This window comes from Nipponia nippon, unplaced genomic scaffold (genome assembly GCF_047370975.1).
Source record: "Nipponia nippon isolate SJK-2023a ecotype South Korea unplaced genomic scaffold, ASM4737097v1 scaffold_12, whole genome shotgun sequence".
Lineage (NCBI taxonomy): Eukaryota > Metazoa > Chordata > Aves > Pelecaniformes > Threskiornithidae > Nipponia > Nipponia nippon.
The window spans coordinates 4,174,784-4,194,305 of record NW_028262313.1 but is presented as its reverse complement, the minus strand read 5'-3'; the positions used below and the strand labels follow the sequence as shown (position 1 = coordinate 4,194,305).

The following is a 19,522-nucleotide window of genomic DNA, read 5'->3' as shown; positions in this document are numbered from 1 at the left end:
TTACACGTTTCAGTGCAAGGTTATCTTCTAGGGATCACCTAGTATTATCTTAAATAACCTTTGTGGCTGGAGGTCCTTGGGGGATTATAGCACAGCATAAGAGAGCAAATGGATTTCTTTCCTATTAAAAATTCCTTTGCTTAATTTCTTCCCTCTACTTTTGTTTCCACTCTACATGAATGTGTCACCTCAAGGTCTGATCTGAAGTCCATTGAACTAAATAGATTTGGAACTTGGCCCAAACACCTACTCTGTGTGGTACAGCGTAAAGGCAGTTTCCTCTTTCATCTTCTGTCTTGTATTTCTACCATACTCCGTAGCATTTCTAGAGAGGGGACTGTATCACAGTCAGTAACTGCGTCTGTTTTCATAGACGGCTGAGTCCAAAAACTATCAAAACAGAAATCTGTTGATTGACTACAGTAGACTGTGGATCAACCCTCAGTCCATCTGCATTTAGCCTTTTCCCTCAGTCATGCATCACAATCCAACTTATGAAACTATGATATAAGGAAACATAGATGATGTGTGAAGGTCCCTTTAAAAAACAACAAAAACAGTGCAACGATGTTGTTCTTAAAGCAGTGACTGAGGCTGACAATAAATTTGGATTGAAAAGTTGTGCACTATCCAAAAACTGCAAACACAAGCTCTAAACAAAATCCATATGTGCCTCTCAGAGGTGCAGGTGTCAAAGATATTAAGCCACAAAATGCTTTACATTAAAATTACTTCAAGGACCAGGTTAAGCTCTAAAAACTCCAAGGTAATTCAGAGTTAATCGCAACAGCTAGTCTTTAATATGGTCAGATGGTAGAAAGTGTATGAAACTCATTGCTTGAAGGAACTAGTAGCACCTTATCTAGACAGTATGAACTTTCATACAGATTCAAGGCAAAGTTTCAGTTTAAACATTCAAAAGGCTGTTGGTTGTTTTTTAGCTTTCTAGGGCTAAAGTCAAGCTCTTCACATTATTTTAATATATTTTCTGCAGCTTAATTTCCTGTGTTTTCTTTTATAGTGGCATAAAAAATTGCCCAGCAAAACTCTGAAGGAGTCATAAAACACTTTCTAGGTTGCTCCATTTTAATTCCTGCTCTGAGGTTGAACTATTCTATGAATCTACCAATCACTCTCCCAGCCAAGGAAATAAATTGAGTGAAGCTTTGGTGCATTTTGAATCCTCTCCGAAGCATCTTTGAAGCTCTTGGAAGTTATCTTGGAAAAATTCTGAGCGGCCTATCCTATCATGTCAGTCCAAAGAATGGAAGTTCTGATTCTGTCATCCATGTGGGAATATACATATTTTTTCCGTGCATTTTGGATGCTGATTTACAGATAGATCGTTTGAATTTTTATGGTCAAAAAACCATAATGGAAACAAATGATAACCTCAATCTGGCTGTGATAGCAGACATTCCTTATGAAGCTAGTAACAAAGGCAAATCACAAAACAAACTGAATTATCTGAGCGCACATCAATAGGAAAAAATTAGACATCTCCCAAGAATGCCTATATCATTATATTTCCAAATGAAATTTACTTCCAAATAAACAATTTATTTGAACTATCTGACAGCTACCCATTGTTGGGACTATACAAAACCCAGAGCATCTCACTAATCTCTGGTGCTGTGTAACATTCTATGAGTCTTTCATATTCCAGATATGAATATCCACCTTGCTTGTATATGTGGAGTAACCATAAACAAGCACAGCTCTGTAATTCTATGGTACCTCCACAGGAACCAAATGCGGACTGGAAAACTGTGAAATTGGCTCTTATCAATAGATAATAGTAAGTGGTTCTCCAGTTATTACTATGAGCTGCTGTGTATGTTAGCATTCCTGTTCCACAGTCTCCTGTACCATGACTGCCGAGAGCCTGGGTCACAGGTTATTTTTAATTTCTTTTTCATTATCTGAAAAGTGCAGAGGTGGGCAGTGAGGGCATAGCTACTGGGCCTGCAGGCAGTGCAACAGCATGGATTAAAGGTCTCAAGAGATTCAAATGCTGAGGTAAAGTAACAAGGGAAGGGGAAGGTGAACACTGAGGGGGAGCTGAGTATGCAGAATTTCTTCCATGAACTGAGGCTCACGTCAGACATGTGACAAAGCCGGCAGGAGCTGAGAATGTGGCCAGTTTTTCTAAAACCTGAGATGTGCCTATAGCTCCAAACTCGTATTTCTGTCAATGGACTGTTATTTAAGTGCCAGCTGTCTATTCCTTGGTGTCAGGAAGACAATCCTTGTAGGACTCATTACTAAGGTGGTTATGAACTTGCTATATACCATGTGTCAGCTACAGGATATATAGATTTTATTCTTTGGATGAACAGTTCAGAAAAGCATGGATAATGGTTTCAAATTGTCAGGATTTACAAGAGTCTAGCTTTTTATATTATCTCTCAGACAATTCAGCTGCTTCCAGAAGTGTGGATAATGTTGCATGAGTGAAGAATAAAACCAGTAGGACTTTCAGGCTTTGCAGTTCATTCGTTAATGTTGATTATTCCTGAAGTTTCCCCACTCTTGTATTCCAAAAGTAATTGTACAGAAATCTCTTTCTGCGTACCGAGTTTTCTTTTTCCTCATTTTTTTAGCCCTGTGTTTTGTATGGAGACACTTCCAGGGACTTTCTGTTGTGCATGTGGTACACTATGCTGTCACTGATAGATTAGACTTTGTAGGTGACATGTAGATCAGATGTTTGAACTCCTCCAATGCTAACCGTTGATGGCTACAAAAGAGGTGTGTGAAGCGAGCCCCAGTTATTATAACGTTGTACTTTCAATATCTAACTTTACTGATGCTTGTGCTGCCTTAGATTTTTTTTTCATCTGAACATTTTGGCCAAGATTTAACCATTCTCAATCAATGACTTACACAGAGATTGTCCTCTACCGCTCCTTAACCCCTGCTAGCCGGAGTGCCCTTCACGTGTCAAGCACAGTGCTCTCATCAGCTGTGTGTAGCGGACTACGAATTCAGTATCAAAATCACTTACAGGCTGTTGTTGTTTCCCACAAGTGATGGATTTTATAAGATTTCTCCATAATTTATCAAGTCTTTCATAAAATGATAGCTGTTATTGCTCTGTTGTTTTCATCTCACAGACTACATCTAGGCCTTGAGGAGGCACCTCTGAAAGATGCCTTCTTTAATTATTGTCTCAAAATACAGCATGTATCAACTTTCAGTAGCTATAATATTTGCTATTGTCAAATTCAAATTTCAGTAAGAATCACGAGAGAAAGAAATGCTATCTGCATACCATTCTTCTCATGAGAATCTCCCTGTGGCCTTCTTCCTTAATCCTTTCACCATTATATAAGAGAAAGGAAATCACAAGCTCAGAGATTGTTTATACTGCTGCATGACCAATGGTCTCAAATCTTTTTGTGGGCCAAGATGGAAAGTGGGTGTTTGGCAGCACAGTTCATGAAGAAATGCTGCTGCCTGGGGACTTAGGCAACAGAGGGACAGATTAACATACAGAAAGGAAAAGGGTTACTGTGTTTGCAACTTGTCAGGGTTGAGAACCTTGAAGATCTTTCGTGGTGGGGCAAAGATCTGATCCTTTGGACAGTGGAGAGTTCTAAAGTTTCGCAAGTCATATGTGAATGCTGGATCCATCTCCAAATTCTCTCGAAATCCTTAGGTGTTTGAACCACGTGTATTGGTTCAGGCACAACTTTCAGAAGGATGATATGCCCTTTACCAGGTTACTCATAAAAATTCTTGATCTTGCGTATTGCTATAACAGTCTGTTTTCAGTCTGGAATTCAGGATATGAAGTGTTTCTGAGTTTAATTTCAGAGGTGTAGCATCAGTCAACAGAGATATGTTTTATATGGGAGGTAACAACCGTTCTTTTACTAACAGCATGGAAAACAATATCTGCTCAGTAAAAGACCACCTGAACATCTCTTAATGTTACCATATTTGTATGTTTTTTTCTCTTTCCTACTCAGGCCTCACACCCATCTATTTAAGGCAATTAAAACTCCTTGTAACTTCAGGGAGATCTGGGCCATGAGTTTCTTACTTAGTGATATGAGAAGCATAGGTGGTAGCAACAAGAATTGTGTAGAGAATGGGAGAGCTGGGCACAATATGCCTTCCTCCATCCCACAAATATTTGTGAAATAGATTGGGTTTTTCTGAATGGAAGGGTGAGAAGACTAGAACTGAGAGCCTGGGAGCTCTGGTGTGCGAGCTGGGCAGAACCCAACACCTCTTCACCAAAATGGTTTATTGTGTGTGCATTCTGCAGTGGAAAATCATTCCACCAGAGCATTCCAACTGCCCAGGTTGAAGATTTTGGTTGTAATTCAGTGCAAGATGCATTGTATTACACACGTGCTTCTGTGTTTACATATACGACGTGTATCAGGTCAACTGGTGGTGTACATACTCAGCATCTCGCAAGGCTGAATCTTTAAGAATATCTACACTACAGAGTGCAGTGTGTTACCTGGACTAGCTCCCTTACTGGAAGGAATTGAGAAAAGGTAGCACCGAGCTCATTGCAGCCACATTTTTCCTGCTTCTTAAGCAATTTTTGCAGTGCAGTGAGTTGTGCACTGTCCTAACTAGGCTGCCTCCAGGATCTAAAATAGCTAGTTCAAAGATACAGGTATTACTAAGTTATGCTTCAATCTACAGTGCAGACATAGCCTCACTTATTTGTAGGTGATGTTCTCAGACCACTGTTGTGAGATACCTGATCTGGTCCATCTTTGTATTTAGTCCAGCTATGTATACAGGTACCACCTGGCATTTTGTTGTTATTTCAATATCTAAGAACAACGGAAAGTACATCAGAAAAGTGGTTTGAATTTGATGATACAGAAAAATCATAGTACCAAAGGAGCTTAAACTTAAATGTGTTACTAATCACGAACATTCTTGGAAGCCAGTGTGTTTAGTTGGGGCAGCAAGCTTAAAAACTACTAGAGCCAGATGGGCTGATTCATACATCAGCATGCAGCCTTATCTGCTGAGAAATCAAACCAGCAAGTGGAATATGGAAACCCTTTCTAAATCCTGCAATTGTGCATTTTTGCTTCTGATGTAAGCTTCCCCCATTTTAGATTTACATATTCCAGAGCGTACTCAAAAATTTTAGATCCTTAACTAGACTTTAAATGCTTTGATTTGCAGTCGTTCGGTGTAGAAATGATACAATCTACAATAAATGTCCCATTTATAAAGGCACTGTCCATAGTAGTGCCATAAAAGACAGCTGCAGATAAATGCTTGAAGAACTTGTACATGAAGTTTATTTTCATGACAGGAGGCAGGAGGTCTGAAATCCACTCTAGCTCAAGAGCTGATCCAGCTCTAAGAATGATGGTGAATTCTCTCCCTGACTCTATAAATCACCTCTCCTCTGACAATGCCTGGAGCATCCTGAGGTAGAAGAAAGGAGTTCAAGCTCAGAAGCGTGTGATGTCCTTTTGGGTCTCACTAATCTGTAAAAAGAGTCCCAGTGAATGCGAACCTAGTATTTTTGGTGTGATGATAACAATTTAATTCAGACAGATAGCAAAATACTTTACAGAGCTGCAAAAGGGAGGAATATCTAGTTCTGTTTAAAAGACAAGGTCTGGATTTTGCCAATGCTAGAAAGAATATGTTTCGGGGGAAAAAAAAAAAAGTTAGCAGTGAATCTGTGGTAGAAGCTGGTAGGATTGAACCACTGGTGAAAAGCAGAAGATGCTTCCTAACATATGTCTGACAACTACTTAAGATTCACGGTGGCTGGTGCCAGGGAGACAGGATACAAACACTGCATCTCTTTGTGTCAGCAAGTCCAGTGTCACTATGGATGCAGGAGACATTAATTCCAAGGGGAGAGCAGTGCCAACTTTTCTCAAAGGAATCCCTTCACCAGCTCCTCCACTTAGGTAGTTATGAAGCTCAGTTTCCAATGAAAGTTGCTGCCTCCTGGCATTACCTCTGCTTCATTAAATAAGGAGGCAGTTATTTGGGCAGTTACACTCTACAAGGCCTGCAGAAAGGCAGGAGGAAGAGCCCAAAGTCACTGTGACTAGCACTACTCATTTCTGAAATGCAGCTTGAGAAACGGAGGGGAAACATACGTGACAGAATATAATGAGCATTTATGAGAGTAATTCGAATGGATGGCTAATGGCCAGGGCTCTGGCACGTTCCATTGAAAAATAACCAGGGAAACCAGAGAAATGAATTTCCTGCATATCACGGGATGCTGCACAAAAGACATTGTATGCCAGACACATAGGAATGGAAAGCTGGCACAAGATGTGCAAGAGTGCTTCAGATTCCTATTCAGATCAGGCATGAACATTACCACTGAAGACAGAGCACCAAGTACGATATGCATAATCACTGCAGAAAGCAGAATGCAAATAACCCCTGAAATCACAGGAGATTCCTGGTCCTCTTTTGCCTAACATTGGTGCACATCTATCTGAATTACAGGCTCAATTAGCAAAAAAATAAACCTTAGTGGGACTCTCGTTTTTAATGAGATGCTGCCCAGCTAGCAATTTAATGGCCCACCACATGTAGCAGATGATAGACTACAGATAGACTCTAGGAGCAGTTAAGAGAAGATGATGGATCACAATTCAGGAAAGGCTCATTCTGATAATCTTCTGGATTTATCAGTTTAAACACACGGTACAAAATTCTACCTGAAGACTGTGCATAGCAAGAACTTAATTTGATAAGGACTTGAGAATTTACAGGGGCCCTTACTCTTCCTTACTAGGTCATTGCAGAATGTTTTAAAATCTGGATAGGTATCATGGCATTTACAGCCTCATGAACAGAAAAAAGGCAAAAAGTTCACTGCTAAAGACACTCTAAGCAAAAAGTCAATCTAGAAGCATTTATGTTTCTACACTAAATACTGTACAGAGATATTTAAAAAAAAGAAAAAGCTCCTCACCCCAAATGCCAATTACCTACTGAGAGTGGGACTTCTGTGATTTAACTTTAGCTGTCAAAAAAGTATGCATCTAGCATAAGCTATTTGCCTGTGCTCCCTCAATAATCAGTGGAGAGAGACAGGCATCTCCAGGGAAAAGTTCTTCTCGTTCTGGGTAACAGGATAAATCACCATCTGGGGACAGCATGTTTCCAACAGCTATAAAGGGTATCTAGAGGATTCCCTTGCCAACTGAAGTTTAGATTAGCTGGAAAAACAGACCAGATTTGGGGCACACCGGCACACCAGTCCTTCTTTTGATCTGAAAACAGAAAATGGGTTGATGTTCCCAGCATCTTACTGCTTCGTCTAACAGTACTATTTGTACTATTTGGTCAAATAAAGCATACTACCTTACAAACTTTCTTTCCTATGTACTAGATCATCATAGATAAAACTCTACAATCAGCTAGATGCCAAAGTGTTAGATCTAAAGTTGAATGGGATGAATCTCATCCCAGGACACAAGAAAAGTGGCATCGTGGCATCAGATGAGTTATGTGCTTGAAATGCTTCTTCCTCATCACTGATTAGAAAACGATTCCAGATACCTAGATCAGATATTGGTGTACAGAGACAGATGTATATAATTGTCAGGACAGATGAATCCTACCAAAAATTGACGGGTGGGTGCCATTTATTCTCCAGTAAGTGCCATGAACGCACTCCAATCCCAGCTGAAGTGCAACCTGACTTGTGCACTCCTGTCCCCCTGCCATTGCGTACTGCCCCCTGCTCACAGGCTTTGGTCTGGGAACAGCTGGTTTCCTCAGACAATGAAACTCTCTGGAGAGAGTCAACTAAAACCCCCTTCTGTGATGCTGCATGAATACTCTTTTATAAGTGGAAATGAGGGGTGCCACTAAGACAGACATTTAGGGAAAAGCTCCAGTCAAATCTACCAGCCATTAGGCCATGTCGGGAATGTTGTAACAGCCTCGTGAAAGATCCTGCTTAGTCTCTTTCATACAGTGGCTCTTAATAATGAGCATATAATAAATGTACAGTCTGGAGGAATTTACTATACAGTATCCAATTGGATTTATATAGTCATAAACTTGTACACCACTGCTTCTATGATTTACAACAGTCTCTACTAATTATGAAGCTAAGCCTGGATTTGAGATGTAAAAGGCAAATGTTACCGGACTGGTTGTACAGTGATGCTATACAAATGCACGTTTGCCACAGCAATTTTGAATTGCTTGTTAACAGAGAACCATGTATTTTAGCCTGCTCTTATGAAAAGCACCAAAAGCAGAAACCTAGGAAATTTGTAGGATGGGGTTTTATTGTGATGGAGTGTAGAGATAAGGGAAGGGGCGGAGAGTCCATGGACCCCATCAATGAAGCTTCTGCTACCTTCTGCCTGGATTGTAGGAGACTGGACTTGGTAGCTTACCTGATCCCTTCCCAAATCTATATGTCTGATTTCCTGAAAAGAAACCACCATAGGAAATACTGTAACTTACTGTAGGACAAGCCTCTCATGACCTAAATAGATACAGAAGGATGTTTACTTCACAGAAGTTTTCCAGCACAGACTGTTACTCAGCACATTAAATAACTACTTCAGAAAGGACTGTATGCCATTAATAGGAATTACCTGGGCATCGTGGGCAGCACAGCTGTGCTACATGCACAGGGGAAGGACAGTGTAGACTTGGGCATCTTATTCTGCTGCACAGTACATTTCCATTCTGCAAGTGGAACATAATACAATACTTCAATGAAATGGGCTGTCTTACCAATTTCCATGTTCTCTATTCTGCATCTAGATATTTTAAAAAGAAATGCGTTTTTACAACATTCTGATTTCACTCACACCAGGGTAAGCCCAGACTGCTTTCACTGCCTCTGAATTTATGCTGGCAGTCAGAATGTAGCAGAAATCCATACAAACCTTAAAATCAGAGGAAGTGCCTAAAATGGATTGCAACAATCTTCATTTGTGTTTTTCTTTTGAGCAGATTATGCTTAGGAATTGCATTTCCAAAACTAAGACACAGATAATGAATGGTAGGTCTCCGAGATATCCCCTACTGAGGATTAGTTCAAGACCGCAAGAGACAATAGCGTCTGTAATTGTTCCTGAAAACTGTGGAGAGTCTTTTGTTTTCATTTTATGGGTTCCCCAGTAGACAAAAAACACCAGTTGGTAAGTAGCCATTTTTTGAAGAAATATGAGCAAGCCTTGGGAATAGCGTTCATTATTCATGTCATTAACATAATATTCGATTTGACCACATTTAAGTTTGATTTATAATTAAGACACAGGGAATTTTCATTCTCCAGTGTCTGTAACCAGAAAAGACTATCCATTTCAAATTCCCATTTCCCATCTATAATTCATCCTCCTAATTTAGCTCTGAGTTGCTCATGTTTATAGAAAGAAAGATCTTTCAGTATGAACACTGATACTATGCTATGACTGGAGTTTTAGGTGGTGTCAGGAATAAACCCACTTCATTTTCATATGCCTTCTGGAGCACTGAAATGTTTCCAGTAGAGGTGCAGACTTCCTTAGATAGCATATGTATAGGCTTTTTTAGCCATCTCTTTCAGAATAATCCATTGACTCCTGAGTATCTGCAGACCACAGGCTGGAATCATACTGTTAGATCACTGCTACCCACAAACTACATTTGTGCATCTGCTTTGGAAACAGACACTAAAAATGATATCACCATCTGCTTCCAATGACGATTGAAATTCAATATACTGATTTTATAAAGGAGGAGCAAATTTTAGGCTGTAGACTCTTTGCAGGATAGGGACTGTCACTGATCTGCACAGCTCCTTGCCCAGCAGACCATCATCTGAGAGCCTGTAAAGCACTGCCGTAGAAGAAAGGCTGGCACTGCCTGCGGGCCTGGCTCCACATCGCTTACTTCACCTGTTCCATGGCCTCACACCCTTTTAAATTATTAGTCCTGTGAAATCTCCTGAGGTGAATGTTTACTGTCTGTGGATGATCAGCTGTGATAAAAAATCTGCAGGCCTACTTTGCTCCTCAGTGCTGCCTGCAGTGCTCCACTGTTTGCAGCAGGACAGAACTATTTTAACTGATCTTGTGCCTTACACTTAGATTCCCAGTGAGATTTGGGAGACCAAGCCCTACTGACTAGAGCAGGACTTAAGCTCCTGTAGACCTCTGTGAGTCAGGGTCACGGTTAGCATTTCTGCATCAGATACTCAAAGAGGAACAATGCATCTCTCTTCCCGAGCTGTGTTATCAGTGCTAAGTATGGAGAGCATTCATTTTAGCCCCTTAAGTCTGCAGATCTGACTACTAACACAAGGAAAAAGCTGCTGTATTTTAGAGAGGAAAATAATGACCTGACAAATTGTAAGTGCTCCAATTTACCTGACAGTAACAGTCAACAGTTTCCACTGTGTATTGGGTGGGGAGGAGGGGTTGTAAAAGAAAGGGGGAACAGGGTGAAAACACTGAATTATGTTTAGTTTTATTCTGGTTTAAGTATGTAAATTATAACTTGTAAAAATACAATGCTACATACACACAAAAACAGGAATGCTTTTTTTTTTTTTTTTTTTTAAATCCCAGGCTGAATAATTTGGCCTCTAGTTAGTTAATTTGTCTCACCTTTTTCTTAAACATCAGAAGTGTGTGTTGGGGGGGAAGGACAGACAGACTGTTGTTTAGAGATGGAACAGAGATCTCAGTCTGTTGCCTGGCTGATATGACTTGTTTTGTGCAGAGATCATATGCATCATGATGTTTGAGGCCAGCAAAGAAATTTTGGTCACACTGGTGATGAAGACCCCAGGGGATTTTTTTGCTTTTCTCTGCAGTGTGAGGGAGTAGGTTGCTGCTTCAGACTCTGTACCTATCCTTTGCCTAACTGATTTACTGCCAGGGAATCATAGGTGGGCTACACTTAGGTCTCTCCTATTCGCTGTCTGTGGCACACTTAAGTTTCATTTTTTGTGCTGTAATATTTGGTTTAAGGTCTGTGCTTGTGCTATGTCATGGCATATTTTCTAATGCTTTATCTAGCCTTAATTTTGTTAAAATTATAAATTATTGAGTCTCCTGATGAGCTGGAACTTTTACTGTAGGTCAGTGTTCTGAGCGCATTTCTTTTGGCCAGGAAAAAGCTCAAATGAATGGCTGGATGCTGCAGTTGTTATTTGGAGTCTTCCTTCCAGGCACCAAGAGTCACATCCCAGAGATCCCTCAGCATCCTCACTGCTGAAATAACCCCAAGTTACATTTTGCACCCTCATGGTACAACAAAGCTAAAACAGAGCAAACAAAGAAGTAGAGTGCAGAACCACATCTGAGCTGCATGTACTGATAGCTACCACAAGCAGGTTCCTTCTTTACTAACCTTGTTGCCCTGAACTGTCACTCTGGTCTTCCATGCCCATGTGCGAAGGAAAGAAATAAAATACACCCCGTTTGTTGGAGCCTCACAGCGCGTGGGTATGCCTGGCTCACAGCAGTGCTGTTCTCTAGAGGAGCATTCCATGCGCATTCCCGTCCCTCCAAACTGTCTAACATATTCCTAAAAATCGTTGAGCAATGATTTGTATCCAGATCTCTAGCGTTTCCAGTTAATTTCATCCCCACCCAAGTCACAGCGTTCAAGCAATTTAATGAGTGTTTTACCACACACGGACTCTGTGGGAGTTTTCAACTTTGCATATAGATCAGCAAAAGTGAGTGGAGGCTCCTTTTTGCTCTAACCAGGGACTTTTCCTTTTTTTTGTACTACATTGCTTTTTCTCTTACAGATGCATTCTGCTGCACAGATCTGAGATGCAGCCAAGCTTGTAGGACTACTGTTCGTGCATCTCTGCGCTAAACTGTAGTAGCAGATCCCTCAGAGCAAATGCTGCACGGGGGCCCAATATTTTACACTTGCAGGGGGGAAAATAGCCAAGAAAACTTTATTCTGCATTAAATACAGCAGATAAAGCTCAGCATCTGGAGTGTCTCATGTGTTAGTGATTAAGATCCCTTATTGTTTAGTCATTTTAAAGTACTCCAAGGGACATATTCTGCCCTCATTTTCCTGTCCCCCCAGCTGTATATGACACACTTAGGGGATCTGACTGCTGTGTCATTGTATCAGGCATCAATGGATGGTAGCCAAGGACCTGTCCTTTCACATCCTACCCAATTCTCTCTGCTCCCCATGCCCTGTTCTCATTTTTCATCATCTCATTCTTCTTTCATAGATTCTTACAAACGGTGATATCCAAGCCTGTTCCTTCAGCACTTCAGGGCAGCAGATGCTTTGACTGTGGAAATGCCTCTGAAGATGTGGGCGTTGCACATAGATCCAAACACTACCAAATTCAGGTTCAGCATAATCATCCATATTGATGGAACTGCAAGGATTATATTTAAGTAGTGGGGTCCAATTATTCAAGATGTAATGCTCAGCACTGACAAAGCTTCTGGCTAGTTAAGGAGCTGTTTTGTCTACCCCATGCATTTTTTGCCAGTATTGCCCTTCTCTGTTAACCCTTCGCTAGGATCACCTGCCTCTATTTCCTGCAGCATGATCAGGACCCACAAGTGAAAACAGGTTTGGGCTGTGTCAAATTGTAGATACAACGTAAAGGTTTCCAGTCAATTAAGCAAGCCGAAAAAGTTGTAGGATCAATAACTCAGCAGTCCTACCTCTGAGCAAAGACAATTAACGCAGTAAACAAGGCCGTAGGGTTCTAGATAAGGATGCCATCTTTCTCCTACACGATACTTCTTATCTTGAAACACGCAGTATGTATCTGAATCTGTAAAACAGTAAAGAATTGAAAGAGCTATGAATGAATGTTCCCATTCTGTGCTTACAAAGTGTTTTTAGGTGTGCAGTGTTTTCTGTAACCTATTTTTTTTTCCTCTGGAGAATCACACAACGGAAATGCCCTTAATTTCACGTGCTGTTGCTTCTAACCTCCCAAACCAAAATAAACAACATGGCCTCCCATCTTTCCAAAATTGCAGCTTCTGAAATAGCTGACAAAATGGCTTTCAAACAGGGTGACTTTATCCTTTCACCTGCAAAAACACAGGCTAAGATCCCGTTTAGGCAACAAAATCAAAGTGCTTGGTTGCTCAGATAGGTTTATAGGAAACAAAACCTTTTCACTGCAAAACCAAAGCAATTGGCTCAACTCAGGAAAATCCCAGGTTGTACAGCAGAGAGATTTTGAACCAGGGGACAGCAAAAGGAAGATAAACGCTCTGTATTTACACTGCATGTTCAGTATCTCCATATTTTAACAACCTAATAAAAAAGAAGTTTGTTCCAGTACTTCAGAACCATTTGTGCTGACTTACACATGCATCAGCATTCAAAATATTTTAAGATCTTTCTGTCCATTAAGCACTTCTAATCTTGCAGATGCAGTTTTGCAGATATCCATCTACCTATCAGACATAACTGCCCTGTCTCTCCCTGTCACATTATGGTTTCACATTGAAAACTCAAATCTCTTCAATAAAAGGGTGATTCTCATGTGTTTCCATGAGAGAAGTCCTTCCTGTTATCTTAATGATGTCCAAATTCAGCTTAATTCATCACCCTCAGTATAGATGATACTTCAGGGTATCGAACAAAATACCTGTCTTCCAAGTGATAATCCAAGCAAGGGACATTCTTCACATTTATTGGGCTAAAGGAAGGTAGCAAGAGGTAGGGATTATTAGTAGCAACTGTGAAGCGATCTGCTTTCACTTCACACAAAAGCATGACAAATGAAATGCAGGATCTGAAAAAGCAGACGGCTGAAGTGGAGTTTGATAATTTCTCACACTGTGCTCTTTCAACAGGGATACCTGCACACTGTTTTCTTGTGAGTAAGTTCAGCGCAGAAGGTGGCGTTTTTGGAACTCACTCTTTTTTTTTTTTTTTTGCATCTGCCTCCTTAGAAGCAGAAGCTGCTGATAGTGAGGCTGAAAATTTTAACTGCTTCTCAAGGGCAAACAATGTCTTTTGTAAAAAGGTGGCCAAAACCCAGCCTGTGCAGGTGAGGAGAGCATTCCAGAGAGCTAGTAACAAGGCTGTAGCAGTCAGTAACTCCTAGACTTATTTGGGTAGTTATTCCTCCTTGCCATGCTTTCTGAAATGTATTAACATCTCCCACGGATGACAGGCTTTGTAGAAATATTCCCTTTGTTTTGTTTGTATTCTTTTCAGTTCTTCTCATCAAGTTTCTGACAGTGCTTAGACTCTTAATTTTCTCAAAGGATGCATCTAATCCAGTTCATATGAGGTTGTTTTTGGAACACAACAGAACAGTCTTGGATGAACTTTACACTAGCTGAAAACTTCAGCGCAATAGTCTTACACATGGGACAAAATCCAGATAATCCGTCAGATGTTTACAGAGGTCACTAAAATGGAATTAAGCACTCCTTGATTCAGGATATTTGAAATAAAACAGATTCTAAAATTGATGTGTTATGTTCTTTATGATGCAATGAAACCTGTGCAGCTTCAGGAAAACGTGCCCCAAACATGGGCGTAACCTGATTGTACTAAATGTAGGATTAGAAGGAGGAAGAAAGTTAGAAGAGGTTTTGAATGCAGTTCCACAGTTTAGGACATTCATGTTTGAAGATCTTTTCTGAACCACATCTGTCAAATAGAAGGAAAGTGTCAAATTCGAGTGAAGGTGACAGCTTTGTTTGAAGTCTACTTACGTTTTACTTGTTCTAGTTTACCTCCAGCTATGAAAAGGAGACAGAGCACACCAAAAAAGATAAAATGAAAATCCTCCAATATCCACTTTTTTCTCATCTTTATCGACAAAAGGAAAAGAAAGAGCATCCAAAGTAGAGAATGTTGAGCTGTTGGGAAGAAAAGATTAAATTAATTAAACTAAAATCCTGTAAGATACTTAAATTCTCTGACATGATTTCATCCAGCGCACAGAAATCCTAAACTGCCAGAACCAAAAGATCGGGCTGTATCATGGATCTTCATTTCATGGAAACATCTTTGGCTTCAGATCATTTCATTTTTGGAAAAGGGGCCACATTCCCATTCATGAAAGCTGGAAAGTGCATATTACTTCTAATAAAGTCCTTATTTTATTCCAAAGCAGAGAAATCTGGCAAGTAAGCAATCTAAATTCTTAAAGTTCTCTTTCACAAGAAACTAGTTTGGGAGATTTTCTTGTAGAACAGCTCTTTTGGATGTAACTTAGGAAATACAGGTGTCAGTTGTAACACGTTTGCTTCATCGTAAAGTTACTCTTGGGTATACCTGCTGTGTTGGCCCTGCACTATGGAAATCCACGCTTCGGGTGCGATGCTGGCCACGCTGGCGTCAACGGGAGCTTTCCTCACTGCATCTAGCAGGCTTCCACCACTATTCAATTCACCCCTCCTCCCCTCTCCCAGCTACTATTGTTCTGGGATTGTGTATAATTAATTTTTCTAGCGTTAACCCTTCCGTTGCCCTGGTATCCGAAAGGAGAATGGGGGAATGACGTTGTCTTCATTCCTGTAGATCTTTAATGGCAAAATCTTGCATATGGAGCAAAGCTGAGTGTATTCTTCTCTGCGTGGTGCAGAGATGCTATCGTGCTTACTGTGTGCGCCATTCTGTTTATCTTTTTCTGGCTTTTAAAAGGTGAATTATTTTATAATGAAAAAGACAAGGGAGGAAATAATGAACTAAAGTAGAATTTCTTTGATAGCCAACCTAAGATTCTAAAGTGAGAAATATGTTGATGCTTTACTGTTTATCAGAATTCACTGCAGAAGTATTATCTTCCCAGAGTACACTTGTCCATAATTTACAATGTTGGAAAGATTTGGGTTTGATTTTAAGAGTTTTGATGTGGATTCACAATCAGTTTTACAAAAGTTCAAAAAAAAAAAAAAGATTCACTATTGGAAAATTAAACAATCTGCTTTGTAAACTAATTCGACCTCTTCAGATTTCATGTAAATAATAGAACCGTACATGAATATGTTTCAGCTCACAGATAACCAGAGTAGAAATAATAATTGATATATGTATATTCAAAATTAAGTGGTGGATAACTTACAGAAGTTAACTAAACAGTAAGTTAACAACCACTTAAAAAGAAAATCTTCCTATTAAGACTGTTGATATCCAGGATACTGGAACAAAGGGTGGGTGATCTGATTTTATCAGAGTGTTTTTATTGCCTTTACTGTTTAAGGGTTCTCTACTCTACAGTCCCAAACCACAACCAAAATGGACATCTTCCTTAACTCATCAAATCTATGCAACTACTCTGTCTATACTCAGTAAGATCATTCAAAATAACGCAAATAGCATCTGAAAACATTAAATAAACCCCGCTATTTCAAAAGCACCCTCCCTATGCAGTAGCAAAATAAAACTTTCCATTTATTTTGGAAGCTGAGAATAATATTCCAATTTCAGAAGAAAAGCGTAAGTCATTTTTTCCTTTCAACGTGTTCAAATCACACAGGACATATTTAAGCCAAACAACCTTTTAAAAACTTGTTTAAAATTAAAACCTCATAATTTAGTCCCAGGACATCACGCATGCATTGAGAACAACAGTAGCACATCACTGGGACTAGCAGAAATGTGAATGTTTAAATATTCTGGCCTTCTTGGGGCTTGCTTAGGCAAACAGTATTTATAAATGGAGCACAATTATCCTTTGTGCAGCACTTTACCTGTTAGCTAGATGGGTTAGTTCGAATAGAAAGGCTCAGAAATCCATCCATTTTAAGTGTCAGGTCTTCAAAAGGAAGAACATTTTAAAACTTGGACTGCTTATGCTCAGAAATGCTGCACGGTAATGTGAAACGGAGGAGTTAATAACAGAAATGGGATGGGGACTTTTGATGTCTTTCTTAATTCTCTTTAATTTCTGTATTGTTGTTACTCCAAATATAAACACATACTTTTCACTATTAGCACACTCCCTTTATTTCCCCAAAGGGCAAGGTCCTAAAAATATTCCTGGATTTAAACAATCTCCTTTGGATTAACCTGTTAATTATTGGTGTGTTTTCTGCTTAGGAGAAACAATGAAACTGATCCACTTCTTACCTGAATTACTCACTGAAATAAGGCATGTGGGTCTCTTTTAACGCCTCGCCCCCCAAAGAGCCCGGTTTAGTAACCTCGAGTGGCAGAGTCCGGCCTCGCCACGTTTTACGATTAATGCCAAAAAAAAACCAAAAAACCAAAAAAAAACGGGGCTGAGACTAGCTGGAAGAGGCTGAGCAGCGAGCGGTGCTCCCGGCGGCGGTCAGCCCTGCGGTCAGCCCTACGGACAGCTCTACGGCCGGCCCTGCGGCCAGTCCTACGGCCGGCCCTGCGGTCAGCCCTGCGGCCAGCCTTGCGGTCGGCCCTGCGGTCGGCCCTATGGACAGCCCTGCGGTCGGCCCCATGGACAGCCCTGCGGTCGGCCCTGCGGACAGCCCTGCGGCCGGCGGGGGCCACGGGCCGGGAGCGGAGGGCGCCCCGCACCGCCCGCTGCCTCCCCGCGGAGGCCGGGGCCGCTCAGCCCGGCCGGGCGGGCGGGCGGGCGGGCTTTTCCCCTCCATCTCTCCCGCATCTCCCTCCGCTCTCCCCAAGGCTTTTGCTCCTTGCTGCGAGCCTGCACTTTTACCGTCGGGGGGTGGTTTTAAGTAGGCGAGGCTCCAAGTGAGCCCGGGCCAGAGGCTCCTGGCGCCCGCTGCCTCCACAGAGCAGCCGTCCCCTGGGCGCCGAGCCCGGGGAGCGCCCCGCAGCCCCGCCCGGGGCCGGGGGGCAGCTTTAGGTCGAGGGTTGCCGTCGGCGGAGCCCCGCTCCGAGCCGCGGCGCTGGCCTGGGGCCCCGGGAGCGGAGCCGCAGCGCGCACGCCGGGCCCGGCCAGGTGCCGGCGGTGCCACCGAGGGGGCGGCAGGAGGCCGGGCGGCCCCCGCCATCGGCAGGGCAAAATAAGCCGGGCTGAAAGCACCGGAGGCGTCGGGTGCCCCCGCAGGGCTGCCTCTGCCGCGACCCCAGCCCCCGGCGGCAGGGGGACCGTCCCCGACAGCGGGACCGCGCCTTCCCCGGGGTCTTGCCTAGGAAAGAAAAGCTCACAAACCTGGGGCAGGGCTGGAGGCCGCTCCGCTCCGCCGCGGGCCCGGGAGGCTGCCTGCGAAGAGCGGCTGCGGCTGGGGGAGCCGGGCGGCTCCGCTCTCTCCGCTCCGCCGGGGTACGGGAGGGCTCCGGCCAGGCGGCCCCGCTTCCCAGTCACGTTGCCATCATCGCCTCCCGCGCCTCGCCCGGGCTTTTCGGTCTTCCCCTTCGCTCCCGCAGTGGCGGTGGTCAGGGGGCGAGCAGGGGACCGAGGGGGTCCTGCGGCCGCCGCCACCGGCAGCCCCCGGCCCCCGACCGATGGGACGGGAGCGGCGAGGGAGGAATCCGCTAAGCCCGAGCTGCGGGGAGGCTGCAGGGCGGGCGCTCCGGAGGGCCCCGGGCTGGCCGGCCTGGGACACCTGCCACCGCCGCCTGCCCCAGCGGGGAGCGCAGCGCGGCCGGAGGATGCTCGGCGGCGGGTCCTGCCCCACAGCCCCGCCGGCACTGGAGCGGCGGCGGGAGGAGGAGTGGAGCAGCCCGCGCCCCGGCGGTCCGCCTCCGCCCCGGCCCCCTCCTCTCCCGCGCCCCGCTCCCGCCGCCCGCCGCCCCAGCGTGACTGACACGGCCCGGGGTGGAGTTTGCTCCGCTATGGGGGGCCGGGGGGAGGCGGAGGGGCTCCCCGGGGCGAGGAGGAGGGGGTCTCGGCGCCCGCCCCCCCGCCTCCCCTCCCGCCCTGCGGGAACCACCTGCGGGCCGGCGGGACCCGGCGGCGGTGCCCTCAAACAGAGCTGCGGGCTGGGGGAAGGCAACCCGCTCCGGCCACGGCTCCCGCCTCGGTAAGCGCGCCCCGCAGGCGGTTTTCTTAGAGAGAGGACTCCGCACCGAGATGGCTCTTTAATGGGCTTTTCACACGCGGGGTGCCCTCCGGAGCAGACCCGATGGAGTTAGCGTCCGCTGGGATTTGTCAGACACCCTCGGCTGATACCCTCTGGTCTGATTTATTGTGTTAGAAGGTTTCAAGGTCACATTGAGATTCTGGTGGAACTAAATTAAACCCATGACTCATGACATTATATGCTTGGTCAAACATTCTTTTTCTGTCTTCTTGTAGCCCCTGTAACTAATAAGAAGAGATCAGTGAACCCTTGACAAATGATCTGAGAAAAAGGGTGAGGTATGAAAAGACATCATGTGGAGAAACAAATTACAACCTATTTCCCCTAGTTTGGGAGCAGGGTGTTCGGGGAGCACCGCTGGGAGGTCATACACCTCCCAGGCTTGGTAGGTATTTTCAGAAGGCTGAAAATTGAGCAGAACTTTCCTTTTTTCCATTGTCACTCAGCTGAAAATACAGTGCATGGTGAAACCTTATATTAGCATGAGGAAAGAGTAGTTGACTTACTACGGATTTTGTAGTGTGACTTCATGAGTAACTGGGGCTGTGTGTTAGTAAAATGCGACTTTATAACTCTTAATATTAAAAAAGGAAAAGAGAAAGAAA

General features: G+C 43.3%; 1 protein-coding gene across 3 annotated transcripts in view; it reads right to left on the bottom strand.

The window, feature by feature from the left end:
- CHRDL1 (chordin like 1) overlaps positions 1-18,610 on the bottom strand; it is a 45,337-nt gene extending 26,727 nt beyond the window's left edge. For all 3 annotated transcript variants that reach the window (XM_087748125.1, XM_087748124.1, XM_087748123.1), the window contains exons 1-4: positions 18,047-18,610; positions 14,661-14,807; positions 12,636-12,748; positions 8,586-8,679 (exon numbers count right to left, since the gene is read on the bottom strand). In XM_087748125.1, the coding sequence (XP_087604251.1) occupies positions 8,586-8,679; positions 12,636-12,748; positions 14,661-14,787 (334 nt within the window). In that variant the 5' untranslated portion in view covers positions 14,788-14,807; positions 18,047-18,610. The remainder of the gene's footprint in view (positions 1-8,585; positions 8,680-12,635; positions 12,749-14,660; positions 14,808-18,046) is intronic.
- Positions 18,611-19,522: the final 912 nt, after the last annotated feature.